We start from the raw sequence: 17,669 nt of genomic DNA on the forward strand, positions 1-17,669 counted from the left end.
GTCGTTCTGTGTCTCTTTGTAGTGCGTTTACATATCTTTGTGGTTTTTTGTGTCCCTTTGTAGTCTATTTACATGCCTTTGTTGTCATATTGTGTCTGTTTTAAGTTCAGTCTTTGTTTCTTTGAGGTATACACATATATTTATGCTCATTTTATGTCTCTCAAGAGTTTGTTCCGTGTCTATCTGTAGTTCTTTGCATGTCTTTGTTGTTTTCAGTCTCTTTAAAGGTCATTTTTTTGTCTCTTTGAGGTATTTTTGTCTCTCTTTGTAGTTTCTTTGCATCTCTTTGTGGTCATTTTGAGTCTCTTCCTGGTCAGTATGTGCTAATGTGAGTGACATTTTGCAGGTGAAGGCCAGGGGGCCCTGACACATGATGCATAATAAGCTATAGATAACAACCTCCAATTATTTATTTTTCTTTTAGTGTAAAGCAGTACAAGTATATTTTTAAATCGTTCGTCTATTTACAAAACAAATAATGAACAGCCTGAGATGTCTTAAGAAAAATAAGTGTAATTTCAACAATATGTTATATTGTTATATCAGTATTTCTACATTCAGTCATTGACGACGCGCTGTCATTAAATGTGCTTTCACATTTCCTCTTTTGGAGCAGTTTCAGTTATTCCCTGCCCTACAAACCATTTACAAATCTCAAGTTTTGGCATGCAGTTCCTTTGCAAAAGAGTTCCACCAATATTGTTTTAAGATAGAAGTCTGACACAGATTCTTTTGTAGTGAAGCTGCTGATTGACAATATGTTGCACAATATCTTAAAATATGACCACAATAAATAATAACAATGTCAGTTAAGGGGGTGAAAGTCCACGAAAGGAGGGTGGGGTCTAACAACCACCAACTTTCACCCAGGTGGCCTGCATTCGCTTCCCATATGCTTATAAAGCCAAACCCAGTTCTTTTTTTTTTTCTAAACCCAGCCATGTGCATTTTTTGTTGAGGGAAAAACTGTCAATTTGCAGTTTAATACCAACATAGTGCATTTATTTTGAAAGAGACTGCATGCAAACTGTACATTTCCTGTGAAAACAGAAGGGTATTTTGAAATCACAATGCATGTAACAGGCTGAAGTTGGCATGGCGTCCCAGAACACCAACAACACACCAAGGGTACCTTGCACGTGGAAAGTCCGTGACCAAACGTCAATAGGTGACGAGGTCGGAGTGAGAATGTGGGCATTCTCCGATGTGAAAGGACGGCTTTATTCATCAGTGTCTGACCCCGAAGTCACTGCCCAAGTGCTAGTATTTGACGACTTTGGCATGAGACCGGCTTCAGAGGCTTTTCATCTTCACCAGAATACAGTACAAGTCAACTACTTTCCATTTAACCTGCTCCTGAAACCTGGCACATCTTAGCCTCCACAAGTGCATCAATATCAGCTGTGCAAAGTCATCCAGCGGGCCAGAATGGACCCTTTGGTGGGCCAATCCTGGCCTGCGGGCCATATGTTTGACACCCCTGCACCTAGCAAAATGGAACGGTTTCACGTGTGATTGAAATATGCCTTGTGCCAGCATGTAAATCAGTAAAAAATGAACAGAGCAGTCTTTGCTTAAAACAAATTATTTGTTTAAGCCTACTGTATATTATGGAGGGTACAAAGCAGTAATTTGAGCTATGGGATTAGTGTCTCTCTCTCACACACACATATAGCAGCACAGACAGCCACACTGGGTGGCAGCACAATGCAGAGCAGCCTTGAGAATACCAATGATCGTCACTCTGTTCCTGTACTTAAAAAATCTGCAGATAAAACATTCAATTAGTGATAGAACTGAGCTGCATGAGATCTGATATGAGTGTGACATGGAAATGGGAATTCTGTCTTTGTGGTCTGTGATGGGCCCGTGTGTGACTGCAGGGTCTGCGGTACAATGGGTGAAGAGAGTTTTCCCAGTATAATCCGTTAAGAATAATAAATCAGTAATGGGGGGAGATTGATTTTACAGAAGTCCTCTGCTGTGATAATAATCCCATTTAGAGCAAATAGCATTTATAGATTTTGAATTGTGATAATTTGTATTTAAAGGCCTGTTCTGTTGAATAAAGAGAGTTTATGAACATCAATGTGCCTGTTCTGGATGCAGAGCAAAAACAAAATAAAGTAGCATGCCTACAGGGACTCTGTTTGAGTTTATAGTGATTTATAGTAGCTTCTTGCAGACTTTAAATCTCTCAGATGTTTGCTCTTGGCCATAACACTCCTATAATATTCCACCCGGGACATGTTGTGTGAATGTATGTGGTCTCTTTTTTTGCTTTGGTATTTGTATAACATGACTGTAAATTGGGGTTTTAAGATGGGATGATTCCCTGGGGTCATGGTGACTGGCACTAATTTTGATGTGTGACTTTGTTTTGTCCCCTGTGAGCAGCTCCACGCTGTAAGCAGCGGGACAAAAGGATCAGATGACACGCGGAGCTTCTATGATTAGGGCTGCGGTGAGGGAAGGAGGCTGACGCTGTTGGAAGGTCAAGGGGCTTTTACGCACAGTTGGCGCCTTCTTGTTGACCGCGCACCACGAGCTGCTGCTGCGGTTAATTTATCTGTAACGTTGCGGTGTGGTTCCTGGATCAGTGGCGTTGGGCTTGGAAATACTGGAAGAAGAATGAGATATGTGCAGCTGACCTCCAGGGAGTGAGCAGAGAGCGCAAGACGTCTTGGAGTTCGGCATGGCTGTGGGGAGCGCGTCGCTCCTGAGAGCGGGCTTTGTGTTGTTGATGGCAGGTGAGCGGATATTAAAAGTATAGGTTGTGTACTTGTGTAAAAGTAGCAATATCACACAGTAAAAATACTTTTTTACTACTGCATCAACTTTTACTTACAGGTAAAATACTTGAATATTATACAAGTATCATAAGTACTCGCACACATTGGATCATTACTAATACATTTGCTGGACTTGAAGAAAAACTTAAATTATATTATATTGTATATTGTTAAATATTCTATCATTTAAGGATACATCACATTTTATAAGCGCATCATATGTATTAAAATTTCAATTTGTAAAGTAACGATAGGTGTTCAAAGTAGCATAGAATAGAAATAGTAACTTAAAGGTCCAGTGTGTTGGATTTATGGGAATATATTTGCAGAAATAGATCATAATATAATGTGTTTCTTTTAGTGTATAATCATCTGAAAATAAGTATTGTCCTGTTTTTGTTACCTTAGAATAAGCCTTTCATATCTACATAGGGAGCAGGTCCTTGTCCACCGAGATTGCCATGTTGCATTGCCATGTTTCTACTGTAGCCCGGGATGGACAAACCAAACACCAGCTCCAAACAGGGCCATTTAAGTTTTTGTGTCAGCCACCATAGTTTGCAGCCCCTCTGCTACGAGCAGCATTGGAAAAACACAGATTTATTTTAATGTGAAACTGCATTAGTCAGTGTTTTTACTGGTTTAAATCACCTGGTTTGTTTGTTTTTGATATGAGACCTCTATCACAGTAGAAAACTCTTAATCAGGTGTATCAGTCACCTCTGCAGGTGTTGTACAGCTGCAACCTGCTGAAATGTGGATGTTCAAGCGGTTATAAAGAACGCTTACATTTTGCTTCTAGAAAGAGAAGAGAAACATTTTAGTAAGAGTAATTATTACCAGACATTTAAAGCTACAGTTGGTAACTTATAGGAGATATTGTCATATTTGCTGACACTGTCACTCAGAGGTAGAGCGAGTCATCCATTAATCAGAAGATCGTGGTATCCTTGGGCAAGATACTGAACCCCAAATTGCTCCTAATAGTTGTTCCACAGGTGTGTGAGTGTGTGTAAATGGTCTCTCTCTCTTAGTGCTTCTAATGGCATTTGCTAGTATCTACCAGCAAGTGGACGGTGCTTCGTTTTTGCAAGACTGTTGTACACATGGCGTACGGGTCAAACATTCTCATTTTACAGCTAAACAGTACACTAAAATATGTTTCTGAAAACATTTAAGGTGAGAAATAGGCAATGCAGAAACAGAATCCTGATTCATATTTGATCAGATTGACATGATTGACAGCTGCGTGAGTGACTTCTCGGCTCTGATTGCTTGTTTTCATTCAGGCACAGTGGATTCTTGCAAATACCACAAGAGGTACTACAAGGACGCATATATGTTTGTTTGTTTTTTTTCACAGATCACCTGTCTAATGCAATATTGCATGGATATAGAGACAGCAAATATGACGGAACATTATATTTATAAAAGTTAACTGCAGCTTCAAATACTGATTCCCTTGATATGTTTTCACCGGCTGAGTATAACTCCAGATAATGTGTCTAATTAAGGACAACATGAGCACTGTAGTATGAAGGTGTTGCTCTCATGCTGAGCTGCACAGCAGCTGGCTAAACATGAGTGACAACCGAGCTGGAGGGTTCATCTTTATATTCATGAGCATCATTTTTTAAAATCTATAAATATTGAGTTCCAGTGTGAGAGTCAGGATTCATGATTCCTGGTAGACTGATGGGTGTTTCCTTTACCAAAAATTTTGGAAAAACTTGAAGGCAGTTTGTCAATAGAGTTCAATCCTCCAGCTCGCAGCGGTGCAGCATCTGTCATGGTTTGCCTTGATTTTCCTGGAAAATGGAATGTAACGCTGGTTAGCAGCCAAGTTAGAAGGCATCTTTGAAGACTTGAGTATCAGATTTCTCGATGTGTGGTTGCTAACAAACAAACAGACAGGTGAGACATAACATTCTTCCAACTCTGTGGGTGATAAACAAGCTAATTGACACTTCAGTTTTGCATTTAAATGTTCAGTTTTTTCATGTGTTTCGGCACCTCACCGCCTCTGTTGCTCTGAAAATGTGTGCTGCACCAGTGGCGGGGTCTCGACCATTTTTCTCTCAGTAGCATCTCTTTCAAAATCCCCGTGTCAACACATTCAGTCTTCCTTTGAGTGTTTCAGAGCCTCGAGAGCCAGCTGAGACAGAGCAAACATAATGGGCACACAGTTAGCCCTTATCAGGCCGGCGCAGACTGAGATCCACCATGTTCTTCGATCCTAACAACAACCTGTTGGTTCCACACGGGTCTTTTTCCGCCAGCTTAAGCTCCCTCTTCTACTGTACTGTTCAGTGGTGTTACATTCAGCTCAGAGTCCTGCGGGACGGCAGTGGTCTGCCTCCACGTTAAGAGCCTGTTAACACACATCTCTGAAGTAAACAAATGGGATTGGGACTCTGACTGCAAATTAAAATCTTTTCTTAGTGAATGCAACAGCCTAATAAGGAAGAAATAGTCCAATAAGAATAGCCGTTGCCGGGACATGACCTTGTTTGTTGCGCTAACATATTCCTAATTATCAAGAACTGCAGCACAGCAGATACCCTCTGTGGTGCTTGATAAAATCTTTTGTATCTTTACAAAGTTTTGCTCCCCAGTCACTGAAATAAAGTGATCACCGAAATCCATTCTCACTGTCTCATTTATATCTTAATTGATATATTTTGTTTGATGTTTGTTTCTCTGTCTTCTCTGTGCTTTTAGCTCACGTCCTGCAATCGGTGTCTGCCTGCAACAGGGTCTACTACGAGAGGATGATCAATGATTTCTGCTTAGCAAAGTTCAAATTTGACATGGGAGGGCTGGAGCAAGGCCTGTGGTGCAGCTGGCCCGACACCATGGAGTGAGTTTATACTGGGTTGTGCAAAAAGTGTGGGCAATGAGAAGAAAAAAATCACTTGTCTCATAGAGTTAAGTCTGAGATGGTTTCTTCAAAAAATGTATTTATGGTAAAAGGCAGCCCAGTTGTTAGAATAAAATGTTGGTATTGTATGTCTCTGCAAACCACAGGTACATTACATGTGTAGGTTTCATACACAATGCTCAGATTACATGTATAAGAGCCCAGTTTGTCATCATGACGGGGAGGTGATGGTCCATGGCGTGAGGCCATTCAGAACCCAATTATGTTCCAAATATTGTAATGGTGGATTTCTACTCTAAATGTGGTCATAAATCATTAGCAAAACATTTTCGATTAAGATACTTTATTATGTGTTAATTTTTCTGTTCATTTCAATGGACGGATAATCTGAATACATTAACCACCAAATAGTAAAAATGTCAAAAAAGTTTTCTTACAAACCCTGATAATTTATCTTTCATGAATGGTTAACTCATATCAATGAATAAGTGGTGCTTGAAAACATATTTCATATATATATATATATATATATATATATATATGTACAGTACAGGCCAAAAGTTTGGACACACCTTCTCATTCAATGCGTTTTCTTTATTTTCATGACTATTTACATTGTAGATTCTCACTGAAGGCATCAAAACTATGAATGAACACATGTGGAGTTATGTACTTAACAAAAAAAGGTGAAATAACTGAAAACATGTTTTATATTCTAGTTTCTTCAAAATAGCCACCCTTTGCTCTGATTACTGCTTTGCACACTCTTGGCATTCTCTCCATGAGCTTCAAGAGGTAGTCACCTGAAATGGTTTCCACTTCACAGGTGTGCCTTATCAGGGTTAATTAGTGGAATTTCTTGCTTTATCAATGGGGTTGGGACCATCAGTTGTGTTGTGCAGAAGTCAGGTTAATACACAGCCGACAGCCCTATTGGACAACTGTTAAAATTCATATTATGGCAAGAACCAATCAGCTAACTAAAGAAAAACGAGTGGCCATCATTACTTTAAGAAATGAAGGTCAGTCAGTCCGGAAAATTGCAAAAACTTTAAATGTGTCCCCAAGTGGAGTCGCAAAAACCATCAAGCGCTACAACGAAACTGGCACACGTGAGGACCGACCCAGGAAAGGAAGACCAAGAGTCACCTCTGCTTCTGAGGATAAGTTCATCCGAGTCACCAGCCTCAGAAATGGCAAGTTAACAGCAGCTCAGATCAGAGACCAGATGAATGCCACACAGAGTTCTAGCAGTAGACCCATCTCTAGAACAACTGTTAAGAGGAGACTGCGCCAATCAGGCCTTCATGGTCAAATAGCTGCTAGGAAACCACTGCTAAGGAGAGGCAACAAGCAGAAGAGATTTGTTTGGGCCAAGAAACACAAGGAATGGACATTAGACCAGTGAAAATCTGTGCTTTGGTCTGATGAGTCCAAATTTGAGATCTTTGGTTCCAACCACCGTGTCTTTGTGAGACGCAGAAAAGGTGAACGGATGGATTCCACATGCCTGGTTCCCACTGTGAAGCATGGAGGAGGAGGTGTGATGGTGTGGGGGTGTTTTGCTGGTGACACTGTTGGGGATTTATTCAAAATTGAAGGCACACTGAACCAGCATGGCTACCACAGCATCCTGCAGCGACATGCCATCCCATCCAGTTTGCGTTTAGTTGGACGATCATTTATTTTTCAACAGGACAATGACCCCAAACACACCTCCAGGCTGTGTAAGGGCTATTTGACCAAGAAGGAGAGTGATGGAGTGCTGCGGCAGATGACCTGGCCTCCACAGTCACCGGACCTGAACCCAATCGAGATGGTTTAGGGTGAGCTGGACCGCAGAGTGAAGGCAAAGGGGCCAACAAGTGCTAAACACCTCTGGGAACTCCTTCAAGACTGTTGGAAAACCATTTCAGGTGACTACCTCTTGAAGCTCATGGAGAGAATGCCAAGAGTGTGCGAAGCAGTAATCAGAGCAAAGGGTGGCTATTTTGAAGAAACTAGAATATAAAACATGTTTTCAGTTATTTCACCTTTTTTTGTTAAGTACATAACTCCACATGTGTTCATTCATAGTTTTGATGCCTTCAGTGAGAATTTACAATGTAAATAGTCATGAAAATAAAGAAAACGCATTGAATGAGAAGGTGTGTCCAAACTTTTGGCCTGTACTGTATATATATATATATATATACATATAGTATTTTATTTGTCATGACTCAAAATATCCTCAATTTCTAAAGTATCTCTAGAAAGCAGTAGGATCAAAACCTCCTGAGATGAATATTCTGTTTGGATAACCAATAAAATGCACTATAAACTGACTGTATTATTAGAAAATCAAATTGGAACAGTATTTCCTTCTTCCTTTAAGACAATAAGATTCCTAGTCCATTCCAATGGATGGATGTTTTTGAAAAAAATCCTGAGTAATTATTATTTTTCATATAATATTTTGACATATAACATCTCACGTTTACTTTATAAACGGTTTAAACACAAAATATGTACTTTATCAATAATAATAGATTAAAATGTGACTTACGCTTCCTGCTTGCCTTTGAAAAGAACATGTGGCTCTACTAGAGTCCATTTTGGATAATGTGAGAGGCTTTAGTTGGCTCATAGACATCCAATCACATAAGTCTGTGCATTTGGGTGGAGTCAGATGTCAGCAATCATAGATCTAGACGTCCTAGAAATGTTATGTGCATTGGAATGGAACAGACAAGGCGAGATGGCTGCCAAGCAGCAAGAAGAAGAAGAAGAAGAAGGGGCAATTCATTTTTTTTTCACTCTGTTGTCATATACACACAGGCCCGAAATACACACACACATAGATACATGGATAGATGTCAGAGCGAGGGGGCTGCCCATGGACAGGTGTCACAAACAGTTGGGGGTTCGGTGCCTCGCTTAAGGCACCTGGGCAGTGCCCAGGAGGTGAACTGGCACCTCTCCAGCTACCAGTCCATGCTCCATATTTGCTCTGGACAGGGACTTGAACTGGCAACCCTCTGGTTCCCAACCGAAGACCCTATGAACTGAGCTACTGCTGCAAACCACTGCACAAGACAAGAAAATGGGTATTTTTTAGCAAGACTTTGGGATATTTTGTCATAGCAGCAGCAGCAGATATTCATTCATTATTTGTGACAGCTTATCCTGTTAGGGGTCACGGGGGGCTGGAGCCTATCCCAGCTGACATTGGGCGAGAGGCAGGGTTCCCCCTTGACAGGTCACCAGACTATCACAGGGCTGACACATAAAGACAGACAACCATTCACACTCACATTCACACCTATGGACAATTTAGAGTCACCAATTAACCTGCATGTCTTTGGATTGTTGGAGGAAGCTGGAGAACCTGGAAATAGCAGGTATTTTAAGCCAAAACATGAAGTTTTCCTAACCCTTACCAAGAGTTCCTTCGGCAACGGCTGTCAAGCAGCAGGCCCCTATTCAAGACCAACAAAAGTGCTTGGAGTTCCTGACATTTTCAGATGTTTGTAGTGACTAAGCTAAAACATGATTTTTTCCGAACCCTTTTGTGGCTAAATTTAACCATCACCACTGATACATTAAAGCCACAGTGTGTAGGAATTTCTCCCATCTAACGTTGAAATCATATATTGTATTCAAACAGATGGCGCACTCTAGCGACTCACTGTTTCAAACATGTATTGCAACAACTGTAGCCGCTGTGTACCAAAAAGCTATGATAACACTGATGAAACCATGTCATCCGATACTACATGGAGTATTCATTCAGGCTCCTACACAGACACATGCGTCGCGAGTTGACAAACCCCCTCCTCACCATGCTGGCTGTGTTTACAACGTAGGACTGTTGGGGCGGATGTAAATTGAAACAAACCAATCACGTCTTGTCTTTTGACAACTGACAAGTGGCTCAACCTCACACACCTCATCCCTCTCCTCGCATTACTGTGCCGCTAACAGCTGTTAGTGGCCAGCGGCACTACTGCCGCATAACAAAGTCCCACTCTTTGAGCATAATGCAGGATCATGTATTATGCAGCATCACGGGAGACGGAATCCTCGTCGCCAAGAAAGTGCAAAAGGGAATCAAAAAGGCAGCGTGACCGGCGAATTAAAAAAACAAGGGTCAGCATTGGGGTTGCCTTTCACAGGTGGAGAGAGCTGCTGAAGGAGAAAGGTAATACAATCACAGGCCAGCGCTAACAGCGGCTAACAGCGGCTAACAGTGGCTAACAGCGGCGCAGTGATGCGAGGAGAGGGATGAGGCTGTTAGTGACTGGCAGCTAACAGTGGCTAACAGCCAACAGTGACGCTGGCCTGATTGCATTACCATTCTCCCTCAGCAGCTCTCTCTACCTGGGAAAGGCTACCCCGATGTGGGCCTTCGTTTTTTTTAATTCGCCGGTCACGCTGCCTTTTCTATTCCCTTTTGTGCTTTCTTGGCGACAAGGATTCCGTCTCCCATGATGCTGCATATGCATGATCCTGCATTATGTTCAAAGAATGGGACTTTGTTTCAAATTTGCCAGGGTAGTAGCGAAGCACCTCTTGCTCCTCTCCTTCGGCTCCTCAGTCACACAGTGCTGGCCTGGCTCTCAATGAAAACGCCGAAGGCGGCGCTGTGTGTCCCTTGCTGGCGGGTGTATTTTCAAGATGGCGAAACGTTATGGAACCCCACAGACGACTCACCCGCACAATGTACAAACAAATCCGAAATTCTCCTTTTACAAGAATAAGTCAGAATATTGGTGGAGGTAATAGTACACCAGTGATGACATATTTATGAATGCAGACATCAATTTTTGCCAATAAACAACTGAAAATGTTACACAATGTCCCTTTAAGAAATGTAAAGTTTCAACATATCCACTGCATATGAAACATACAAATGGAACATAATTATCCTTGATCTGGAGAATGTAGAATGCCAGCATTTATTCTGCCAATTGGGTTGCAAAAGGATTTGATGGGAAAGGCTTTACCCTTTGAAGGAGCTGTCAAAGACTAAGGGTTTTGTTGGAAATGTCCCTTTAACAAATATATGAACAGTAAACACTAGGAACATAAATGAGGAGGCACTTAGACTGGTGAAGCAAGCTCTTAGCAAATGGCAGTTATGAGGTTGTGTGATGCATGAATGAAGCAGCTGATGTCAAACATGATGTTAAAACTGCATGTCAGCACTAATACATGAGACAAAATGATAACTTCTTTGTATAAAACAGCACATGATATTCTATTAATGGACTGAAAAGTTAAGATAGTTACATAAGGAAGCTGCTGAGCCTGCATACTGAACATTTGTCCTCCATATGCAATCATGTCCTTGTTTGCCTTATGGCCACCACCAACTCCAGCCTGTGTTTCTATTCCCCATCACATCGCCTGGTTGCGGCCTTTTACTGTATCTGTCTCACATTATATTGTGTGTGTGTTTCTGAGCAGCGTTTTCCCAAACACAGTCAGAGGATGAGTCAGACACGAGGGTGAATGGAGCTGGGAGGTCCACAGGAGAAGCTACTGTCAAAACTGTGATTTCCCTCTTGTCCTCTCTTGGTCCAGCACATAATTAGTGGTGGTACTCTTTGTTTCTGTGTGTGTGTGTGTCCAACTCATCATAAAAGATTTGTACAGGCACATAGAGGGGTTTGCAGTCGTGTCACGACACTCCGAGCAGCAATGTTTGATGCCGTCATTGAGGTCCTTTGGAGAGCTGGCTGTGCAACGGATAAATAAAGCATAGAGAAAAGAAAATTAGAAATACACAAAGGCTTGTGCGTGGGTGGAGACTAATTTAGAGACACGACAATAAAAGTCTTCCTCTTATAAATGTAAAGCAATAAAAATGCATCACTTGACAGTTTAGTACCCTCAGGGGATTTTCTCCCATATGACCATACATAGACTGTATAATGGATGTAGTCACTGTGGTATCACCCGTTTGGTGGCCTTGAGTTTGGCATTTTGGCTGTCGCCATTTTGGATTTTTGGAACCAAAAGTGACTCAAGGTGACCATATTTGCAGTGGCACTCTCAAGGGAGGGCCAGGGCTGCCATCACCCATTAATTATGCATAACTTTACACCTTGATAAATTTTAAACAGGTGAGTTACATAAAAAAATCACCCCCCTGTGCAGGTCTCATGAATGGGGATTAATTGCTTTTGGAGCCAGCCTCAAGTGGCCATTCAAGGAACTGCAGTTTTTGGCTTCAGTTTTCAGCCCTGGAGGTTGCTGCTTGGGTATGACCAGTTAGCTTAGTGGCTAATGTTAGATAAATAAATATAATCATACGGGAAGTGAACACTGGCCTCCCGTGCAAAAGTTGGTGATTGTTAGACTTAACAACTTACGTTGTTGTATAGCCATGTTTTTCCCCGATGCTGTCAGGCACTGTTACACACTGTCGATGCCTGTCCACTTATTATGCTAACGTGAAACAGCTTTTTTCATCTGTGTCTGATGCAGAAGTCAATGCCCAAAGGCCACTTTTCGGAATGAGACTGGGTTGATCTGACTGAGACGCTAAGGACAAGATCGGCAGGCAACCTGTCACTTAAAGCAGTCCATCATTAATTTTGCGTAACTTTAAGCCTTAATAAAATGTAAATGGGTGAGTTATACAAAAATTTACCCCCCACACAGTTGTCATTAAGGAGACATTAGCTACAGAGACCACAGCAATTTTTGTTGTAAAGTTGAGTGGCCATTCAAAGGACCTGCGGTTTTTGGCTTCATTTTTCAGCCCTTGATGTTACCGCTTGGGTATGACCAGTTAGCTTAGTGGCTAATGTTAGCGAAATAAATGTTCCATCACTTGTTTTTAAGCTGTTAATTCTGATATTCTTTACAAATCATAGCACAATATTTAAAGGGTAATGACAATTATTCAAAAATAACCACACGTCTGTGGAGCCAAAAACCCTCCAATCCATGGGATGCTTTGTTTTTCTGAAATACTTATCACTGTCCACTTGTCAGCAAATTATATTGTGGATGTGAAGAGCCATGTTGTCATTCAGGTGAGATCCAAACACAACATACACAATGATGGATATAGAATTCTAGGCACCATCCAGCACCACAAATCACTTCCAAGTCCATTAGAGTCCAAACCACATTGTCTGCCAGAGACATAATTCATCCCTTAAAGTGAAACAAATGGAGTTTAGATCCAATGCATTGTTTCAGAAGGTTTTTCCCTACTATTGTTGTTCCTCGATGATATCCAAATATACAGTGAAAGTGTGTCCCAACGTCAGCTTTATTTCCAGTTGTATTTCAACTGAATACACCGCACAGCATCTCAGTCGCAGTCATTTATACAGTAGATGAGCCCTAGTCCTCTTCTCTCAGAGACATTGCTCTGTACACTCTGCTTATTTTGCTGATCATGTACTTCCTTCTCCAAGAGAAAATAAACAATCCCTGTGGGTTCACCTAAAAGACGACTGAGGAAAACCACAAAGACGGGGGATATTTTTTGTTTGCTTCGTGAAAGTGATCTATGATGATCTTCTTTATTAGATCTCTGGTGACCTTTCTTTATCCGCCCGTGTTGTCTGCAACAAAACCAACAAAGTCACTTTCTAAACCAAGTGATTGACAGTTATGAGTCTCCCAGGAGCAGAGAAAGGAGGGAGTGTCAACCGAATGTTTTCTCAAAAGCCTTGAATCCCTGCTATTCCCTAAAGAAATCTAATATAATTGAGTATAATTGTTCTGTTGACCAAATATTCAGAGTATTGAAGACCACATTGGCAGTGTTGGGGATCCTTGTTTTGCATTAAGAGCAGCCCTGGTTTTTATGACAGGGATTCAAATGTAGCAGATTTGCTAGCCAAACATTTGTTTGGCGAACTCTACTCCAGCATAGTACAACAAAATTAATTTTGAGATTAGTGATGTTATGTGTGTTATATAACTTAAAAAAAGTAACAACAGACAATCTCGTCTACTCTTTAGGTGGCAGGAGTTAAAATGAGTCATCCTCAACATGTGAACCTTGTGAGTTGTAATGGAACCAAATTTATAATGTTACCTTTGTTAAATGTTGCTGTTGTCCCTGGTTTCATATGAGCAGAGGAAAAGTCTGCTAGCTGCTAGGCTAATTTATACAATGTAAAATGCCATAGGTTTGTGCTAAAAACATTAGCATGTTGTATTTGTGGGGAAAACGTGTCCAGATAAAGACAAGTGCTTGTCTGTGAATGCTGCGAGTTATAGTGAAGCTGATTTGTGAACTTGTGTTTGAAATTGTCGCTATTATGCTTAGTGATGACAGCTGGAGAACAATTAGATACAAAATAGGATGTAGGCACGAAAGGTTTTTTTTTTACTTGACAACTATCATGTTTTTCCCAAATGATGCACAGATTTTTTGGCATTCTATTTTGTCATATGGCTTGAAAAATAGTGCATACAGCTGCCGTAAATGGGGGAAAAAATCCCCCCAGAGCCCCTGGGTTTGGACTGAACCCTCAGATGTTTACAATGTGTGGCTCTGGCCCTGCTCCCATGGGAAAACTGTACAAGTTTTCTCGGATAATCTAAATTAACATCATTTCTAAATCAGCAACATGATTGCTGCCAAACAACACGATACATTTTAGCTTCAAAATGTATTTTTGCAACCAGATTAATAAAATCGTATTTATGAGCCACCCAACTGTTAACTGGGAGTGTGTATTTGTGGATGCACACACTTTTTTGAGTGAATGTTGCAATGAATCACTTTGTGTGGGTGTAAATACTGTATTTGTCTGCAGCTTCACTCCATTGTTTGTTAGGTTTTAAAACTTTTAAAAAGAACTACATGGCGTCACTCACACTTAGTATTGCTCAGAGCTATAAAAACACTCCAGTCTCTCTTGACTTGTGTCTTATCTTTAGACCAAAACACTCCCACTGAGTGGCAGCTCAACACACATTTGTATAAATATGCTTGTGAGAATCCTTTACCCAAACAGAGTCCAAATCTTAATTATGACCAGGAGCATGAGTCTCCATCCTAAACTGCTGTTAACTTTAATGCTGATCCCAGGTCTCACAGCTGCAGCACCAGCTCCCGAAACAACTCTGGGTGATGACAGCTGCCTCTTAGAATCAAACACACACATAATACCACTACATACCAGCCATGTAATTCATGCTTTTAGTCTAAGTGCTTAGAGATGAACTACATGTGCTTGCAACACTTGCAATAAAGTTTTGTTGACTTTTTACCATTAAAAAACTCATTCTACACTACATCATAGTTTTATTTAATTTCATATAACAGTTATCTAAGATGGATTACCAACTGCTCAGGCTCCCCATTCCTCAGGACCCCCCAGACTGTGTTAATTTATAAACTGATTTATGTAAACTGAAATGTAAGCGACTCCTGCATCTTTTATTGCTGTCAAAATCTAGATTTAATACATCTAATAATTAAATTAACTTAAAGTAATGAATCAGATTAAATAGGGGCCCAGAGGGGCGAGAAAAAACTGAGTTTGGTTTGATGGAACTGTCACTTAGGGTGGTGGAAGTATTTTAAAGTAGTTTAATAATGTTTGACCCCTTTGTCAGAAAAAATAAAGGAAACTGGATTTGACAGGAAAAGCCATTCATGATGAACAGTAAATGCAAGGGCTTAGATTTTGGGGAGAACATGCGACCCCCTCAATGTTTACAGGGTTTCCACGGTCATGGAAAACCTGAACAGTCATAGAATTTCACAGTCACATTTCAAGGCCTGGAAAAGTCATAGAATTATTAAAATTATTGAAAGTTTTGGAAAAGTCATGGAATTTTGTTGTATGTAAAGAAATCTTCCACAGATAACCTTCCATGCAACAGCAAGTTTGTTTTGTTGATGTTTGTTTACCATCACGTGCGTTTCTCCATTTTCTCTCAACGTTCCACCTCTCCCGTCATGTTTTCCAGCTAAAGAAAATTATGTTTGAGCAGAATTTGACTCTGATATGTTTGAAAAACAGCAGCCGAATGGAGCAAGAAATATGAATGAATAGGGGTCCTTGAAAATCATGAGAAAGTTTTAAAATTTTATCCACAGTAACAATGCCTCTGGTAATAGGTGGTAGCAGTATGCAACCTCAAAAGCACTGGCTTTTATGGCATCTGCCATAAAACAAAAAGAGAAGCAGCAACTATGAAGGACTGAAAAAGGAAGTAACATGACAATTTCACCATAACTTGATGCAGAAAAGTCAAAAACGGGTGCATAAAATTTCACCGGAATGTAGGCAAATTTTAGGCAGTGTTGATGCCTAAAATTTCCTTGGGGACACCCAAACCCCCAACTCAATATGTGTCCCCCCCAAATGGTGAAACAAAACCTACACACATGATTAAGAGCTGTGGGCAGACAATTCTAAATATTGTTGATGATAGTTGACAATGATAGTTACCTCGCAACCAAGATGCATCTGCTGCAGCGTGAAAAATGTATCAATTTATTGCCGGCAAAAGCAGTTAATAGAGCTAACAGTGCTAAAGGTGCTAATAAGGGCAACAGTGTTGCCAGAGCTAACAGAGAAAACCAAAGAGGTGGGTGCTACACTTTCATGATGGCGTCGTCCTGATATCAGCCATTTTAGCGTAGTGCAGAGCTCCAGCAAATTAGCTACCCAGTGAGATAAACATACAGTGACTCACATGCACTAACATGCACGCATGGCTGGACTGTCTACCACAACAGCAAACAGAGAAGCTTGGATTACAACAAACACAGAAGAAGTCTGACTTCATTCTCTGCTCAGTACACCATTACTCTACTATATCTTTACATAGCAAAAGCTGTTTGCTGCGACAGTATGTCAATGCTCTGATTCTCCTATAGAGTTCCTTTAAAGTGGGGTGGACTTTTCCTTTAAAGGAGTTGGATTTCTGACCTCTTGCCCACTGGGCCTCCAGCTATGCAGTTCAACACAGTAGTCATCCGGAACAGAATCTCTCCTGGTATGGTGCAACGCTGTACTGAGGGTGCTACCCTGTTGGTATGCATCTCCATTTCCCCTGCCCTCTACCACCTAGCAGTTATATTTAGCTTTGTTGAGCCCACTGGTAATTCTAGACACTCCTTTGCCTTTTTTTTCCGACCAACAGGAGCCCCTGCTCTGGTTCCACCCTGAAAGGCATTTCAAAGACACAGAAAGTGTCTGTCTAACTTCTGTAACAAGGAAAGAATGATAACTTAATGTTCATCTTGAAAACATGGCATCTAAAAATCATGATACTAAATGTTTGTGATAGCATTTGAGAGTTGGATCAAGTTCTTCCCTCCTAGGTGGATCTGACTGTGTGCTGTTGCCCTCTGCAGGATCTACGAGGGTCTGACAAACTGCACCTACCAGGTGGCTTTGAGGATGGACTGCTTCTGGCCGAATCAGATAGTTGACCGCTTCTTCATACAGGTTCATCGGCTGTACTTCCACAACTGCGCCCTGACCGGCCGGCTCCTACAAGACCCGCCGATCAGCATCCTCGCCCCGTTCATTGCAGTGCCAGTGCTGATTACCCTCCTCATGACTACCCTCGTGGTGTGGAGGAGTAAACGCACAGAGGGGGTTTTATAGGGACTGGCTTCTGAATTTGGTCGCAAGGCTTGTAAATACATATGGACTCTGGAGTGGCAGAGCATGTGATAAAAAAACATTTAGGGGATTTTTGCATAATATATTAATTTGATACAGTTATACTCAATGTCTTGCTATTGTTATATTCCTAGATTAGTATGAATATACGAGTGGATATACGATTGCATGTCTCATGAAAAGCTGTTTGACTGCAGGAGACTTGACTTAAATGCAACAATATGTGATAAATGTTCTCTTTGGTATAAAAATAGAATTTATCTGTGGATCACCCATATGAGAGTGTCAAAGTTTGGCAGGGGAAAGTAATAAAGGTCTTTGAGATTCAAGGGATTTGGAGGCCATGCATGTTAATTACCATCTGTTCTCATGGCCCTAAACAAACTGTGAACA

The 17,669-nt window shown here is 41.0% G+C and overlaps 1 protein-coding gene across 1 annotated transcript; it reads left to right on the forward strand.

The window, feature by feature from the left end:
- Positions 1 to 2,441: 2,441 nt before the first annotated feature.
- On the forward strand, positions 2,442 to 17,609 carry LOC117249746 (receptor activity-modifying protein 1-like). Its single transcript, XM_033615442.2, has 3 exons — positions 2,442 to 2,750; positions 5,514 to 5,652; positions 17,003 to 17,609. The coding sequence occupies exons 1-3, from the start codon at positions 2,696 to 2,698 to the stop codon at positions 17,256 to 17,258; spliced, it is 450 nt and encodes a 149-aa protein (XP_033471333.1). The 5' UTR covers positions 2,442 to 2,695; the 3' UTR covers positions 17,259 to 17,609.
- The last annotated feature ends 60 nt before the right edge of the window (positions 17,610 to 17,669 follow it).

This window comes from Epinephelus lanceolatus, chromosome 24 (genome assembly GCF_041903045.1).
Source record: "Epinephelus lanceolatus isolate andai-2023 chromosome 24, ASM4190304v1, whole genome shotgun sequence".
Classification (NCBI taxonomy): domain Eukaryota; kingdom Metazoa; phylum Chordata; class Actinopteri; order Perciformes; family Serranidae; genus Epinephelus; species Epinephelus lanceolatus.